This window comes from Vigna unguiculata, chromosome 4 (genome assembly GCF_004118075.2).
Source record: "Vigna unguiculata cultivar IT97K-499-35 chromosome 4, ASM411807v1, whole genome shotgun sequence".
Classification (NCBI taxonomy): Eukaryota; Viridiplantae; Streptophyta; class Magnoliopsida; order Fabales; family Fabaceae; genus Vigna; species Vigna unguiculata.
This window is the reverse complement of record NC_040282.1, coordinates 12,916,635-12,934,915: the sequence shown is the minus strand read 5'-3', so window position 1 is coordinate 12,934,915 and position 18,281 is coordinate 12,916,635. Positions and strand designations below refer to the sequence as shown.

Genomic DNA, 18,281 nt, shown 5'->3' with positions numbered 1-18,281 from the left:
GTCAGACCTACATTTAACTTTTGTGATTTGAACCCTTTTTTCAGGTGCTGCTAACTACGAAAAAGAAGTGGATTTGAGGACATATCCTTTTCAAAAGGGAGGGTTTGATGGAGGACCATCAGGAAGGAACCACATTGGAGCTTTGACTAGAGCCATGGCTAGGAGAATGGAAGAAGAAAAAGGACTTCCAAGAACTCTACTCTTGTGGAGAATATTTTTTTAGCTTGTATTTTCCTTCTATTGGCTTTGTAAAAATTTAAATAAGTCTTTCCCTTTCGGCCTTGTATTTTGGCCAAACTCATATTTCCTTTAGGCCTTGTATGTTTTGCCATTTTAGTGTGACAACCTCAATATAATCGATTACATTTTGGCTTTGCAAGCTGATTCTTGAGTGATTATGCGAACTAAGGTGCTCTTTGGGCTTGATTGGGCCTCAAGTAACCCTTTGAACATTACTCAAAGGCCAAGTCACCTTCAAATGTGCATTCATTCTCATTCTTGAAAAAGGTTCTTGAAGTTTTTCAATTTTTCAAATTCATTGTATTTTCTTTCGCTTGGGTTCACTCCTCCATTCTATAAATATGAGTGACTCAAGCTTTGTAAATCAACTTGAAAATAATATAGAGAATTTCTACGAAATTTGTAGCTCTTCTTTGTTCTAAGTTCACTAGGATAGTCTTTCTTATTGACTTCTCCTAGATCTTTTCCTTGATAATTGTCTTAACCTCCTATAAGACACATCCAAACTACTCTCCAAACTTCGTTTCCTTCATCATTTCGTGCTTCCACATCCAAGGGTATCATATTCATGGAGTCTCCTTCAACTTTGTGAAGTGGGTTTCCATCATGTTTATAAGCCTTAGCTTTTTGCATAATGCTTAAGCTTGAGTTACTTGGACAGGTGCAATTAGATGGTTCTCTCTTCACTTTACTTTTGGGCTATAGCTCTACATATTTGGCAAAAAATTTATTGCACAACGGAAGGTGTTGAAAAGGAGATGTTCACATATATTGGACCGCTCAAAGCCTGACAAAGGGAATGTATGCTTGTTGTGCAAATGTTGATGGTTGTTGGGCCTGTACGTTCTTGCCCATGATGATGCACGAATCAGTCGATGCTTACCCAAAGAAGAGAGCAACCTAACGTATTACAAAGAAGAAAAGGCCCAAAATGAAATATTTTGTAAGGACATGATACATAAATCTTCAAGCTTCAAAGATTCGCTAAATCTTCATAACCAAGCTTCTTTGTGAACACAATTTGAGTTAAACTTATGTATTCAACTTCAATGCTGAAGCATGCAAAAACTTATTGTTTCCTAGACAACCAAGATATCATGTTAGGACCAAGCAAAATGGTTGCGCCTGAAGTAGATCTTCTATCTTCTATATTTAATGCCTATTCAACATCACATTACGCCTCTAAATTGAAGGAGAAGTTAGAAGATATAGATTGGAAATGCAAACCAAGAAATAGTGTACCCTTAAGATACCTTAGAATATGCTTAACAATGGTTGACTGAGATTCAAGGGGTTTAGCCATGAATTGACAAAGTTTGTTCACTACATAATTGATTTCAAGTCTAGTAAGGGTTGCATACTGTAGAGCACCCACAACTAATCTACACAAAGTAGGATTAGAAAACAAATATGCTCCATCTTTATTGACTTATCAATTACTAGCTATTTGAGAAAAATGTTAAAGTAGACGAACCCCAACAATTAATAAGGTTTTGATGATAACAAAACACTTTACCAAATGATTAAGTCTTTGGTCAGAATTTAAAATATGATTAGACGACTAAGAGATAGCGTATAATGGAAGTAGTGAAAACAAGAAATTGAAATATGTTGTTTGGAGATCAAAATATATGATGTGTAGTATTACTTTCATATGTTAAATTGATTTATACCCATACATTACGTGTGTAAACAAAAGCAACATGTTTGGTTAATGCAAAGGCAAAATTTAAGGATTAGACAAGTTTAAGGATTAGACGAGTAAATGTGTTAAACGAGTCAAGTTGTTAGACAAGTCTATCAGTAGAAATCATTAGGTAAATGCATTTTGTGACCCTAGTGTCTAGACAATCTAAGTCATTCTATTAGACGACTAAGATGTTATAAAACTAAGGCATTAGACGATCTAATACAACTTAAGTCATTAGACAACCTAAGTGTTAGACGACCTTTAATTGCGAGACTTTTATGACATGTTTTGATGATCTAAAACAAGTTTTTGATCTCTAATTATTGATGTTAATTAATATATTGATTCAAGTATTTGAAATAGAGATTCAAGTATCACTATGGAAGGAGAAAGTTTTTCAATCAAATGTTTGAATGAAATTAATAATGAGAAATATTTGATGAATGATTCGTTTGATTGAATGAAAGATATTGCTATAACTATTCAAATGCATAATCAAGTTGCACTCAACAAGACAATTTGTCAACGTTGAAGAGAGAAGAATTCAAAATCAAGTCTAAGCTCAATCACAAAAAGAAAGAATATATCTTGAAGAATGATGTTGAAGATTCAAATGAAATATCAATTCAGAAAAATTGATCAAGTCATTCCATATCAAGAAGATAGTAGTGAAGACTTGTAATTCAAATTTTCAACGACTAGCTGAAGCAACATCTATATAATGAAGGTTGATCCATACAAGAAGATAAAGAATAAGAGAAACAAGAAAGAACAAAGTATTGTAAATTTTTCATATTTATAGTGTCTTAGAGATATTGGGTTGAGAGTTTTGTTGTTGTAATATCCTTCACTGATTGAAGGTTTAACATGTGAGCATTATTGTACACTCATGTTGAGAGAGTGTAATTTGCTTATCGTTGTAATTGAGAGTTCTTGATCTTAGACAAAGATTGAGAAGGATACCGTGAAAGATTGATAATTGATATATCTTGGAGAGGTTTGTTGTGCGCCTAGAAAGGTTGAAACTCGTGTAACGTGGAAAGGGTGATATTCATTACTAATCAAAGTTGTTGATTAGTGAAATTTCTTATGTAGGTTGCTTAAGTGACTAGGTGTAGCCTCAAGTGCAAGTGAACCAGTATAAACCTATTGTGTGCATTCTCCATATCCCTACATTTTTGTTTTCAACTAGTAAATTAATTTGTAATTGTATACTTGTGCACGTAGTTTTTAAATTTGATTTCAGGCTCTATTCATCCTCCCCCCCCCCCCCCCCTTTTAGAGCCACTTTACACCAACAAAGAAATGGAATGAGCTTCAACCATATTTGTTTCATGTAGCAAATGTTTAATGTATTTGGTTTGAGTCATGAGAATAAATTTATTAGGTAAGTATTTGACTTCATGACCAAGATAATAATTAAGTTGTTCTAGTTCTTTCATCACATTTACTAATGGTGATATTCCATCTATACAAACTAGAAAATTAACCATTAATAATTGGCATTATCATGTTTTTATTTTATTCTTTTTATGTTTTATTGTTATTTTTTTTATGTTTTATTATTATTATTTTATTTTAGATTTTATTTGATATTTTAGGTTTTATTCAATAAAAGTGGAAAAGTAAATATGTGGATTATATTTTGCAAATAAGTGAAAATCTTAGGGATTTGGAAAGATTATTAACAAAATAAGTGAAATATTGAATAGTCAAAGATTATGAAAAACATCAGATATCCACAAAGTTGGTTATTCCTTACAAGTCAAAATATTTCAAGAATATCTAAAAGATATTGAAATTCAGAACGTTAAGAGATCAAGTACAAAGTTGCAGGCCTAGTTCAATTTGAAAAAATTATAAATAAGGGGCTTGGCAAAGTTGAAAACAACTCTTTTGGGAAATAAAAACCCCTTTGGGAAAAAGCCCTTTTGGGGGAGAGAGGGAAAAAGAAACACTTGGAGAGAAAGAAACTTGATATCTCTACATTTGAGGGTAGAAAGACATTCTTAAGGATGGGGGCATTCTATTTTAATAATAGTCTAGTATTCAGTATGTCTGGGAGTAACTAACTCTCTCATTCATGGGGGTTGGGTATAAGGTATTCTTAATTCTCTATGAACTCTTCATTCAATATAATTCTCTTTCATACTCTGGTGTTCTATTCTCGATCTTAATTGCATGATAACTATTGATTGCATATTTGTGAGTATCTAATCATTGGACACGATATTAGAACCTAGACTAGAATAGAGAACTAATTGATTGTGCATCCAGACATAGAGTACATCATTGGTCATTCTTAACATCCGAACTTAAGGCTAAATGCAAACTTTTAATAATGAAATGTCTAAGACATTAGGGTTCTTATTAAAGTTTAGACTTATCACTAAGGTATTAAGGCTTGTTACATAGTGGTGTGAATGTGAGAAATGGAAATAGAAATATATTGTCTGTTATTCTTACTTTGAATGGCATCATGAAACCCAATCCCGAGGAAGTTTTTATCTTATATTTTTCTTAATCAAGCTATTTGTTTCCATTGTGTCAATTCTCATTATATTTTATATTCTACATTTATGTTTCCTTTAACCCACAAATGTTTTGTTATTCTCACCTTTATCAGTAACTAACCAATTAATTTAGACCACATTAGTCACTATGGGATATGATATCTGGATTTGTTCACTGTATTACTTCTACGATTTGGTACACTTGCCAATTCTGTAACAACCACTTGTAGTTGCTTTCTACAAACAAATAGAGATAAGTCACAAGTATTGCTGACAAATCCTAGTTGTTGAAGCATATGTTATATTCTATGAAACCAGTAATGAAGTGTTTGCTTTAGGTTATATAGAGCTTTATTTAATTTACAAACAAAAATCTCATATGCCACTCCCATGCCAGGTGGTTGAGCAATATAACCAGTTTCTTGAAGAAATCCATTTAAAAAGGCATCATTAACATCCTGTTGAAACAATTTCCATCTATAGGTACCCTATCTTGATGTGTATTAGGACAAAAAAGTATATGATAAATATCATAAGTAACAAAAATATTAGTGAAAGGTTGGTATTCTCGACCTCAATTAAAATGACATTTTTTTTATTTTTAAACCAAGTTGCAACACAACAAATTTCTTAAAACTTTGAAAACCTGACAACGTGTCCCCTTTATATTTAATTGGACATATCCAAGTATATCTATAACAATCATCGATAAATGTGACATAATATTTATACCCTATAAAAGAGGTAAAATGAACATGACCAAAAAGATTAGTAAAACACAAATGTAAAGGTTTTACAAACACAACAAGATGAGTAGAAGTAAGAATCAATTATTTTTGGTAACGAGATTTTCCATGTTTCAGTACAATTTGTAGAACATGATTATTAGGGTACCCAAGCCTATTATGTCATACATGGACATTGTTATCAATATAATACACATTATTCAAACTAGAATTACAATTAGGAGACATGGAGGAAGACAACCACGTATAGAGTCCATTATCACCACGAAAAACTTAAAGAATAACTATATTGGTCCCCCAAGATTTAATAAGACAATGGTTAAGATGAAACTCAAAGAAAATTGAATTATCTTTTGCAAATGGGCTAAATTTAACAGATTTTTAGTAATGGAAGGAACATGTAACATTATTTAATTTGGGAATAACATTAGAATCATAAGGTGAAGTAAATGAAGAGAATGACATTATATTTTTTGTTTATTAGAATGATCACATAAAATCTCGTGAGAGTATCTAGGGTTTTATGGGTAAGAGTGATGCCTATTAATATACATACTAAACGAGTGAGTAAGTGTTACGCTTGGTGAGAAAGAACGTGCTTAAGTAGCTTTGAATGAGAATTAAGAATAAGATTCAAACATAGGGAGAAGCTTCGAAGTTTTATATAAAAAATCTAGGTGAGGGAAGTTAATAGTTCATATGATTACATGATGAGTATCAATATGCATTGTCATGTTTTGTGTTAATGAGAATATACTTTTCCATTGATTTTGACTCTGAGACGAGTGTGTGAGCATGTCTCCAGAGTGCTCCTAGGCATCTGAGCATGTCCCCATCAATGCTCTTAGGTAAATGAGTATGTCTCTATGAATGCACTGAGACAAGTGTGAGCATCTCTCTATGAGTGTTGCTAGGCGTTTAAGTGCGTTTTCCAAAATCTATGATGAGTGTCATGTCTCCATGAGTGTTCCTAGACGTTTGATGTGATGTTTCAAGGCGACTAGAGTCAATGCTAGAGTACCATAATTTACTAAATGATGTATGTTATACTGATAATTCTTTTATTGCAATATCTACTATATTAGCTTACCCTTTTGTTTTTGGTTGTGCTTTTCACCTACAATGATCATAGATGTAACATGGGAGTAGAAAGTGATTCAAGTAGGAATGCACAACATTGATGAGGCAAGATTTGAAAGGATTTTCAATCAAAACTTCTTTAATCTTGGATTACCAACTCGTTTTCTTAAACAATGTGATTTTAAAGTATTAGGAAAAATAGGGATGTTACAACTCATTTTTCCTAAGTTTTACTGAAAATTTGTTGTTGTTTTCTAATTAAATAGTTTGAAAAGTGTTATTAAAATTAGGATTTTACAAACAACAAGTCATAACGGTGACAAAAAAGTATGAATCACGAGCATCGACAATAAGTCACCCGCAAAAAATAAAAAATATGAAAGACGAGAAGTGCGAGCCATATCAAAATAAATCTTCAGTCGCAACTTTAAAAGGACAAAGTAATCAACCTCGAACACGAAATTGAAACAACATTACTCATTAAAACCATAGGAGGGCAATTGACAAACATCACATGTTCAACATGAAAAAATACCAAACGACAAAAGCGCAATTCACAAAGCTCTAGCACGATTCACAAACATCATATATTCAACATGAAAATTCACCAATTAAACTTGAAGAAGATGAAGCTAAAGAGGCAAAAAAAGTAAACAAACCATCATATTGGACTGATGGAGGCAAAAACTCTAAATACCATGTTAGAACAAAAAAAATGGAGGGAAAAATATATTTGATTGAATTGAATATTATTGAATAAATCCCACGTATGAATGTTTTGTACAACTTGTACTTATACTACAAGATACAAGATTGACAATTGTGCAAAAGATTTAAAAGTAATACAAGTTTACCATTGACTTTGGTTGACCGTTGACCATATTTAACCACTAACTAATAGCTTTATACTAGCAAATACAAATAGTGTTCTTGCGAAGATTGAACTAACAAAAAACTTTGAGCAACACATATTATAGTGTTTTAACAACTCTTTAGCACTTTTTTATCTTGCTTCAATTTGGAAGATTTCATTAAATATGACAAAAGAGTCATTGTAAATCATTTTCTATACAGTTAGAGTCTTCACCTCAAATCTCCATCTTCAAGTATTTGTTTGTTCATGCATGAACATAAAGATGCATTATATATCTTCCATGTAACATTAAATATCTTTCTTAAATATTATTATTATAGTTGGCATACGTATTAGATTAAGGTCAAAGGGCTTTCAATCAAATTGGATTAAAGTATAGGACTAGACAAGGAATAAAGCCTTCCTAAAGTTGACAAAAGACTCATCAAAGTATGTTTTGACAAGGAATAACTTCAGCGCAGTTTTCAAGAGAACTTTCATGTGCTTTATGAAATCTTCATAAATGCAAAGATGGAATATTATTTTCAACACCAAAAATGTTCATAAAATTCTCGTTAGGTACAATGTTAGCTTTGAAACTGTGTGCATATCGTTTAACAAAAGCTTTGCTTATTAATCAAAGTAAGAGAACATGTGCATTGTTTTTTCTGCTAAACTAAGCACTTGACTATCAACAAATCACCTTCAAAAGGCACTTCATATTCATTATCACATTAGGAAGGGAATGAAGACGACTAGAAGATGAAAGAGAATTAAAATGATGATTTTCTGCTTGTCTTCCTTCTTTTAGTTAGACACTCATAAGCCATATTCATAACCTAAACATTTAAAACATATATTTGAACTTAATTTAAGAAGATGCGGAAGGTTTATGATCCTTAATGGTGTGTTTGGAAGAGGCAATTTAAGAAGGTAATTCATTTTGTCACAACCGAAATCGCGACGAGATGACGAACCAAAAAATTAAAATTTGTAAAACAACAGAGTTTGGAGTCGCCACCATAGTTATTATAGGAAACTATGGAAAACCATAAAAAAAAGCAAGGTCTGCAAAAAACCAGAATTTGGGTCCGGGAGTCGATTACGCATGGGGAAGGTATTAGCACCCCACAACGCTCGTCCTAAGACGGTACCTTTAATTAAATGTGCAAAAGTTTTGTGGTTTTTCAAAATATTTAATGTTTCCCAAAATTAGTAATAAAAGAATGTACAAAAAAACAAAACTACTTTTTTTATTTTTTGGGTCCGACGAGGATTATTCCTCGCTCCTACGTATCTCCATGTGAATGGAGAATCAGGGTTACGTAGTTCTTTTTGAAAAATCTATTTGGAAAATTATTTGAAAATGATTTAATTTGTTTTATAATTTTGAAAATCTTTTTATTTAAATTTTAGTATTATTTTAAAATTGGTATCACGCGATGCGAGCGGCCGGATAGACACTTCAAATAAATTAAATTTTTTTCTAATCTTTTATTTTTTATTTTTTAATCATTTATAAATTTTTAATATTTTTTTTAAAGTTATTTTAGAGTAGTTGTGAATGTCATTATGACGTGAGCAACCAAATAGATATAAAAGAGTAAACAAAAAAAACTATTTTTATTCTTAGATTCATATATATATTTTAGAAAGAAAAAAAAGGAACGAAAGTCTAAAATAGGTGTCATGCAACGCGAGCGGTCGAACAGACACCAAAGAAATGGGAAAAAAATTTAATGATTTAAAAATAATAAAAAAAAATGATAAAAATAAATCAAAAGAAAAAAAAAGAACTAGCAGTTACGTACCTTAAAAAATGTTCAATATCTCCTCACCTTTTCTCTTTTCTTATTTTTTGCCTCCGTTTCTAATATTTTGTTTTTTTTCTAGAGAGATAAAGATGAGAGGTGTTTATGTGGGTGGTAATGAGAGAAAGAGAAAATGTAGAGAATTTTTTTTTTCTTTTTTCTACCTCCTTCAATATGTTTTTTTTAAGAGAGATTAAAAAGAGGTGTGAATGTGGGAGTGGTGATGGGAAAGAATTAGAGAAATGTAGAGAATTTTTTTCTGTTTTCGGTCATGACAGAGTGTGTATTGATATTCACAACTTGCAATGTCAATGTAATCTCAGTCTTAATTGTAACGAACAATATAAGGAAGGTATTGGTATTGATAGTAGCAAATTATGAGTATCAAATCGCAGCAAATCAGAGCACACAATCAATCATCATCAATAACAAATCAGAGCACTAAATTAATCTCAATTAATAATATTGATTCTTACCATTCGAAGAGATATTGCTTCTAATTATTATTATATAATTAATTTCTCTATCAGGAACAAAGGTAGAAAATATTTGAGTTATTGGGCTCATGAAAATTAATAACAAATTGGGCTCTTCCTCCTTTTTTTTTCTTCTTTTTTTTTCTCTCTTTTTTTTTTTTCTAAAGTTGATGTTTGAAAATCTTTTTGAAGAAAATTTTGTTCACATTTTTTTTTATTTTCCATTAACTAAAACACCCTTTTTTTATTATTTTTTTATTTTTTTCGAAAATAAATTTATTCACCCAGACGAAATTGGGTGTCAACTCGGGAAGCAGGTTAAGCCGAGTTAGTCTGATCAAAGGTTGAGTTGAGTTGAGTTAGTCTAGGCCAAAGGTCGAGACTAGTTAACTTAGGTAGAAGTTCGACCCAAGTTAGTTTGACCTAAAAGTCGACCCAATTCGACCTATACCCCATATCGAGTTAAGTGGTGTCAAGCCTAGTTGGACCATAAAATAGAAATTAAATTGCTTTATCCAAACAAGAAAATTGAAATCTAAGATATTTTAATTACTTCATTCAAACTAATTATTTAAAAAATGAAGAGAATTCAATTACTAAGTATTTCAATTTTTTAGAATTGGTCAAAACCTCATCCAAACACAAGGTAGGGCTTATTATGAAAAGTGACTACTCTTGAAACCTTGGAAGAATTCCTACCGAATCTACTCTTATTTTTATTATTCTAAGTTCAATCATGGCAGCTATTTCCATGACCATTTTTTTCTAGGAAATGTTTTTTTTTTATTTGATTTAAATTTTAAAGCTTGATGAACTAGTTTTTGAAGAGAAAATTACTAATGCAATTCTACTATGTCTATGATGTTTCCATTAAGACCATTCATAAATATGGCAATTTTAGGCTTATCGTCTTCATGCAATTAAAGTTTCTCCTTGTTGAAGTAGTTGGAGATTCAATATGAATTTCTTCTGTAGTAAGGCACAAATCCACTGCGCATTAATTATGTTAAATGTCCCCAAGAGACCATGTACAACCTTTTTTTTTTCAATTTTCATCAATGTTTTGTGTGACCAACTCATGGCATAGTCCTTAATTTCTAAGCTAGCCACCATAATACAAATCTCAGCCACATAAATCAAACGTTTAAATGAGACTGACAATCATTTGTAAGAGAACCGTTCCCAACACTACCGATATTCTTATAAATGTATGAACCGTCTATTGACTTTTACATGCACTGCTATCACTAAAGGCTCCGCAAACATTCTTATGATTATAATTTGCCATAGAATTTCACATGTTCCGGTTTCATAGGCCATGGAGAGTTGAAGTTGGTAACTGTGTTGATCAGAAAATCACAAAGCGAGTTGAGCACCTATGAAGTTAAATTTTATTTGTAATATACTTCGAGAAATATGGATCTAATTTACAATCCCTGCAAAACCACCTTGCTAAACAAACGTGCCCTTAAATACTGAACCACAAGTATCATAACATTGCAATGAAGTAAAAATGAACCAAAATGAACCCCAATCACAGGTCAATTACCAGGTTGAGAAGAAAAAAAAAATAGAAGTTTAGGGGTCCCTGGACAATGTAACAATACACAGGTCAGAGAAGGGAGAAAAAAAAATGAAAGTAACTATATCTCACGTACATAGAGGAGCTTTATTTCTATCTCAAACAAAAATAGAACATGCTTTTTGTTACTCCAACGAATTTGACATGACGAGACAACTTAAGCATTGACAATTATTGCCAACAATAATCTTTCCTGAAGTGAAAAATGAAACTTTAAAGCAGCTAGTTGACAACATCAAGAACCAGCTTGCGAGACTTTAGAACGGACCACCGCAGGCGGCGGTAATAGGCGGCTTGAAGTAATGCAAGTGATAGAACAAATATCCATTTAAATCCCATCTGCATATGGTAGCAATGTCCTTAGAAGACAAGGTATTTTCTTTATTGGTCTAAGATAAAATTGATAATAAAGGGAAACAAACCAGTTTTCTTTCCTCCATCTCTGGTTCGGCTGCCCAGGTCAGGAATGACACAATATCTTTACCCATCTGCAGCAAAACATAACCAAAGAAAATATTTAGCTTAGTTCTTCCCATGTTCATAGATAATCAAGGTGATAAGATTTTTACTGAAACCAATCATCAACAAACAAAAGAACCTGAGATTCTGTAGCAGGGGTGCCATCTTCATATTCAACAGCACCATCATTAAGCATTTTAGGCATAGCAATGGCCCCGCCGGGAAAGTAAGGATTATAGTGCAGTCCTTCTCTAATCTACATTATTATTAGAAGGATAACGTTATTCAAAATTTTCCCATTAAGCACAACATATTAGAAAGCTGAAGAAGTATAACGAAGTTCGCCCATTGTTAATATTGGATATAAAAGCAAGACCGACAACTGGAGTCACATATATAAATACAAAGAACATAGATTTGTCCTGTATACGCATAGATCACACACGATAATCGTTCTATGTTAAACATTGAGAAGAACTCTGTTTACCTAACCTACCATGTATGCATATTTTTATTCACTTTGGATTTGAACCACCAACCCATCATGTGGTGTACAGAAATTTCTATATATTACAACTTCCATAGAATGAGTAAAGTTATATTAACGATATGAACATCATAGTTTATTATTCCATAAAAAGAATGTTTTTGAGAAGAACTTACCGAAACGCCAGCAGGAGGGTCACGATATCCGGTTAAAAGTGAAAACACATAGTTCTGACCATTGTGTCGAGCCTAAAATATCAAGGGTAAAATTATTTCTGATATAAAAAGCAATATAAAGTCTAAAGATGTTACTAACAGACTACAGTCATTACTTTGGTGATGAGACTAAGATCTGGAGGATAGGCTCCACCGTTAGCAAACCTAGCAGCGGCTTCATTTGCATATGGCTGAGGAAAGCGGTCACTGAGTTTACCAGGGCGTGTAAACATCTCACCCTCATCATTAGGGCCATCAACCACCTCAATCTCCGCTGCCATAGCCTTTACTTCTTCTTCTGTATAAGCGACACCAACCAAATCACGGTATGATATCAAAGACATGGAATGACATGAAGCACAGACTTCTTGATAAACTTGATGACCACGACGAATCCTACACATTCAAAAATCGGTTAAATATGGTAATACCTATATTAGTATAAATGGCTATATAGCATGCCTGTAAAATATTGAATTGAGCAAATGATAGGATAGAACAGAATGCAGTTCACAATATTATGAATCCTGGCCCAGAAAAATGTCCTGAAATAAAATTACATTCTAACAATCGTTGCATGATATTTTTAAGACAAATAAATGAACAATAACATTACTATTTGCAAATACACAAATAGGATTCAAACCCTATGAGATCCCTCGTATAGGCATTAAATTATAAATAAAGCAAGGGAGGAAGATTGAATGACTAATCCACAGTTGATAAAACTGAACATAAGAGCAATATCACAAAAAAGGAAAAGAATACACCTATAATTAACAAGTACTTATAATTCACCTTTAAAATGCAACAGGGACTAGTTTGACTGTACAAAGTCGCTAACTTCAAATCATATTGTTGAGCAAGAAAAAGAGAAAGGGAAATTTCAGGTCAGACTCACGAAGCATGATCATATGAACTGAGAATGCCCTTGTGAGGCCATGGATAGCTGGGACATGCCAGGCCATGCTCGGCTTCATCAGCTAATGCTGTTGTTGAAAAACTTAAAATCCCCGTGACACCAGCTCCTACTAATGCAAATGCTCGTAAGGAGTTACTGCCAGTAGAGTTGGCACCATCATTCTTTGAGATAACGGGTGACGTGAAAGAACTCTAAAATGAATGTAAAGTAGCTATTAGCAAATGAAACAATTGGATTGTTATATGGGAGGCACAATGTTTATATAGTCATAAATATTTTTATGAGATGCACACTATCAACCACAAGCTGACATGGATGCCAATCACATCATAAACACTGCCATGCTATATAGACCCACATATACAGATATAGATAAATAGAAAGATAAACCTCATTAAAGAATATTATCATTTTACCATATAGAAACTGTCTCATTGCAAAATATCCCAAAATATGATGAAATTATATCTTTCAGTAAAGATATATTCACCTTTTCAAACCAACTTAACAAGTTTTACATGTTTTACACGACAAACAGTCTTATATAAGAAAAACTAAGATGCATTAGTTTTAATATTTTATTAGTTGACTACCCTATAAAAATATTTTTTCATAGTATGAGGTCATTCCTACTGAAGTGTCCATTTAAGTGTCCAAACTATATGGGCGCGTTAACTAAGGTTGTCAAACTCGAGAGCTTACGTAAACTCGTGAGAGGCTAGTAAACTCGAATCATAGACTCGAATCGTAAACTCGTAAGAGTTTACTTAAAAAAAATTAAAATATCTATAAATAATATAATACTTTATTGTTATATGATTCTATAAGTAATTTTTTATTTTTCTTTTATAAAATATTATTATTATTATTACTATTAAATTATTATATTATATTTTTAAGTATTTTTATATTTTTCTAATATTATCATTATTTCATAATGACTTTAATTAGTTACATTACGTTTTATGTAAAACAAAACTGATTGATGTCCAAAAGCCAAAAGCCCATAAGATAATAAAGAAAGGAACTACGGCAAAAAGGCCAAACTTTAAATGTCATTCCTAACCAAAAGCCAAAAGTCCCTAAACCCTAAATTTCACTCTAAGTAAACTTTACTCCTTCCCCCTTAGCAGCACAGCACCAGCGCCGCAGCACCAACACAGGAAGACCGCGACAGCAGGCCACTGGCGAGAAAAAAGTGAAGAAAACAACTAGAACGGAATAACACTGCATCAAAGATCGCACTTCGAGAGTGACAAGGCAGAGAACAGGGAACCCTAATTGCGAGTAACAATGGAGGAGGACAAGAACGAACTAAGCTGGTTTCGGAGAAGAAACAATACTCTTTGGTGTATGTTTGGGTTTGAAGAAAAGTGACATGGACTCGCCAACTCGGTTGCTGGATCGCAAGTTTACTCGAGTTCACTGAGTTCACGGCGTGTTTAGCGAGTTTGCTCAAAAAACGAGTTTACTACGAGTTGAATCGCGAGTTTGATAACCATGGCGATAACTACGGAATCTGAGGTAACAAAAAAGCATTTTAATTGGACACCAATGAGAAGTGTCAAACACATGTTGGAAAAGTGTTGGTCTCATTTCAAATAGGAGAGACTTTTCCACTTCAAAGTTCCACCATACTAGTTTGAAAAATAGTCTTTCACTCTTTCTTATATGTCAAATAATGACTATAAGTCTATAATGCAAGATAGTTTCCATTAATTGGAATTGGCTATTTGGACCCAAAGACTCAGCAGTCCTAGTAAGAGTTTTTAAACAGTAAAGAACACATTACATTTAACATAAAATTTAAGAATGTTAGGTAAAGAAAAATGAAGAATGGTATGTCAATTGGACTAACTAGTATTCTTTTTGAAATTTTAAGTTTTTAGGGAGGAAGGGTATAACATAGTTTAGTAAATCATTCAACAATACAATGTGATCAAAGAAAATGTTATGAGAAGAGGAACAATTTCATACCTACTTAGGGGACGAACAAAAGTGTGCAGACACAAGGATCAAGCTAATACGACACTGTAAGACTACGTAAAGAAAAAGGTTTATATTGCAATTGCAGTAATGAACTCATGATCACGTAGAGGAGTTATGAATCCAGCCCTATCATGGATGTGGTTACCATCACAACTGAGATGTTGCAGATGCATCAAATGATGTAGACTGAGACTTTATAATCCTCGTCTGTTTTCAGCAAATTGTTTAAACCTCAGATGCTAAAGTGTTTTGTTTCTGAAGTAAATACCTCACCATTTACAAGGTCAGTCACCAAACCCCATGGGTTTATGTTAACACTCAAGAAAATATAGCAACTGAAATAAATATAACTAAACAAAATATCATGTGACACTTATTGAGGAGATTCCAAAAGTTCATAATCATATATGGTAGTTTGGTCACAAGGCTTAATTAAGAAAAAGAAAAGGATCAAATGGAGCATAGTCAAGATTATAAAGAAAAAGACTATAGTACAATGAGGTAGCATTAAAATAAATTATGATAGAATATAATAATGACTGATGTAGCCGAACCAAGCCCACCCAAACACTTGGCTTGATCATTATTGGTGCTGCATACATTAGCTCATTGCAAGAGTTGTTTATTATTATTAAAATTTACCATTGTTCATCTTCAATTGCTCATTTATAATTTAGAAGATCTTCAAGTTTTTCAACAACAGACATTTTGAATGTGTAATAAAGCTAGAGTGAAGTCTATATACTATCTATGACCCTTAAAAGAAATTGATAAATCATTTACATATTAGCAACAATGGTATGATGATATAGATAATAATTTTTAACATTATTGTCACATTACTCAAATGGAAAACAATATTGGTCAAATAGCAATTTAAAAAAGATAAATGATGTTCTCTAACATCTTCCAGACAAACTAATGTTCTCAATATTTTAAATTTGTTCACCAATTTTATATATTTTATTTTATTTGTTTTAGTGGTCTCTATTTTATGTCCCACGTTGCAAGCACCAGAAAAATAAATCTTCCAAAACAAATAATCTTATCAAAAAGAGAGGGGTCGTGCTTACAGAAGAACAAGACTGGAGTTTCCTCCTCAATAACTGCCGAATAACACCTCCAGCCATCTCAGTTCAGACTGCAATCCATTCATATAAACAAAATACAGAAAGTAACTAAATACCTCCAACCAAGTATAAAAGATAAAATATATGGGTAATGACAAAGACAGCATCACCAAAAAGTGCAAATAAGTTAAAAGTAAATGTTATCAACTGTTTCTGAAATAGAATAAGAAAACTAAACCCAAAAATGAAAATTTGCCAGGAAAAGTACTAGCAAAATTTGTAATTCAGATTACAGTTAGATGATCTACCAAGAAAATCAACTTTTTCTCAGTTTGGATAAACTTTTAAGAATATAAAAAAATCAGGTAAAATGAATTAAGTTTCTCTTATTAGTTAAAATTAACTTAAGCAAATAAATTTTTGAAGAAGTTAAATCAGAAATCTTCCATGGACCTTTTTTGGACAAACTTCTCAATAAGGACCTCCATAAGTTAAGGCTAGCTTATGCATAGGATAATTTGTATAGGTTATCTCAAATAGTTCTCTAAATTTATAATTTATAACTTGTGCATCAAGCTAATTTCATTTGTTTTCTTTTTATTTTTATCTTTTAGAAGTTCTTATGGAGAAGTTTGCTCAAACAGACACAAGGGCATAACTTAACCTTTAACTTATGATAGAAGTTTAAAGGTCCATTTGCATCAAATTTTCGAAAAACCCTTGTAGAAGAAGAAAGTAAGAAGAAAAAATTGATATATATATATATATATATATATATATATATATATATATATAGAGAGAGAGAGAGAGAGAGAAAGAGAGAGCGAGAGAGATTCTAGAAAGTAGTTCATGGAGAATCCTTTTTCTATTTTATTTTTCTTCTTATTTTCTTCTACTATAATTTTCTCTCAAAATGTTTACCAGAACAGGTCCTAAGTCATTTTACCTTCTTATTTTCTTAAAGTAAAAGTGTCTACATAAAAGTTTATCCAAGAAAAACCTTACCCTCTCTATCCCATATATTCTAATTCTTGGTAAAAAACATTTACAACAAGATCGAGAAAGTAGTAGACAAGACAAGACCAAGCACAATTATGCATACGACGAAAGACAGACTAATTTTAAAACAACGATAATAACTAACACACAATAAGTTTTACGGTTTAACTGACATCATCCCTCAGTGCTGATCTCAAACAACTGAAAGTACAGAGCTTTTTGAATCGGAAAAGAAAACATCGCCTAAAAGGTGCAAAATGTATCTAAATCGTGTATTTTCAGCCATTTTCAGCACCAAATATGCAACCAAACACAAATTAAGGTCTCAAGAATAAAACAAACACACATAAATAAATAGATAGTTACATAAGCAGAAAACACAGCAACACCATAAACCCATATCACCAAGCAACACATTCAAATGAAATCTTAATAGGGCATATATTTTTCTGCAGCAACACAAAAACCAGGAAGCTCGGTTCAATTCAGAAAATGAAGCTTCGTGGACCCAAATGGATGTAATAGAAAGAAAATAGATATCAAATTGTTGCACGTGCAAACAGATATACGGAGATGAAAATTATAAAACCCGTAATTAAGAAGTAGGTAACAGATCCGAGTTGCAGTGATTGCTGAACATTTAAAAGACAGAAAACAAATTAAGTAAAAAAAATTGGGAAATGAAGAGATAGAGAAAAAGGGACTTACGAAACGAAAGCTCTCGATTGGGAACTGAGGATCTAAGGAGGAATAAAGAGAAAGTGAAGAAGAAAGAAGAAGAGAGAGAAACTGCGAAAGAGAAGCTTTGAGACACACACGCTTCTAATGTTGCAGCCACGAGAACGCTCTGTGCTCTTGGGCCTTACTCGCAGGCCTTATTTGGATTTTTGTTACCATTTTTTTTTCTTGGCAAATGTCAGCTACAGCTTCCTCAATGGTGAAAGGGTTTAAAACTATATATATTTTTTCTTTAATAAATATAGGTAATAATTAGATTAAAGTTGTATTTGATCATATTAATTATTGAAATATTTTAAATAAAATTATATTTATTATATCAAAATTATAATTTTTTATTATATTAAAAATAAAATATATCAATACTTCTTATATTAACATATTATTAAATGTTTTTAACATGTTTTCTCT

The 18,281-nt window shown here is 32.1% G+C and overlaps 1 protein-coding gene across 2 annotated transcripts; it reads right to left on the bottom strand.

Annotated features, from left to right (window-relative positions):
- Positions 1–10,858: 10,858 nt before the first annotated feature.
- On the bottom strand, positions 10,859–17,996 carry LOC114182180 (cytochrome c1-2, heme protein, mitochondrial). Of its 2 annotated transcripts, XM_028068979.1 has the most exons (9): positions 17,841–17,965; positions 17,722–17,764; positions 16,137–16,204; positions 13,054–13,265; positions 12,269–12,548; positions 12,114–12,185; positions 11,590–11,706; positions 11,414–11,479; positions 10,859–11,330 (listed from the first exon to the last, which is right to left on the bottom strand). In XM_028068979.1, exons 3-9 carry the CDS (start codon positions 16,191–16,193, stop codon positions 11,214–11,216), a joined length of 921 nt encoding a protein of 306 aa, XP_027924780.1. In that variant the 5' UTR covers positions 16,194–16,204; positions 17,722–17,764; positions 17,841–17,965; the 3' UTR covers positions 10,859–11,213. The 2 variants fall into 2 exon arrangements, with proteins under 2 accessions (XP_027924780.1, XP_027924779.1); XM_028068978.1 differs by lacking the exon at positions 17,722–17,764 and having other exon boundaries at positions 17,841–17,996.
- Between the last annotated feature and the right edge of the window lie 285 nt (positions 17,997–18,281).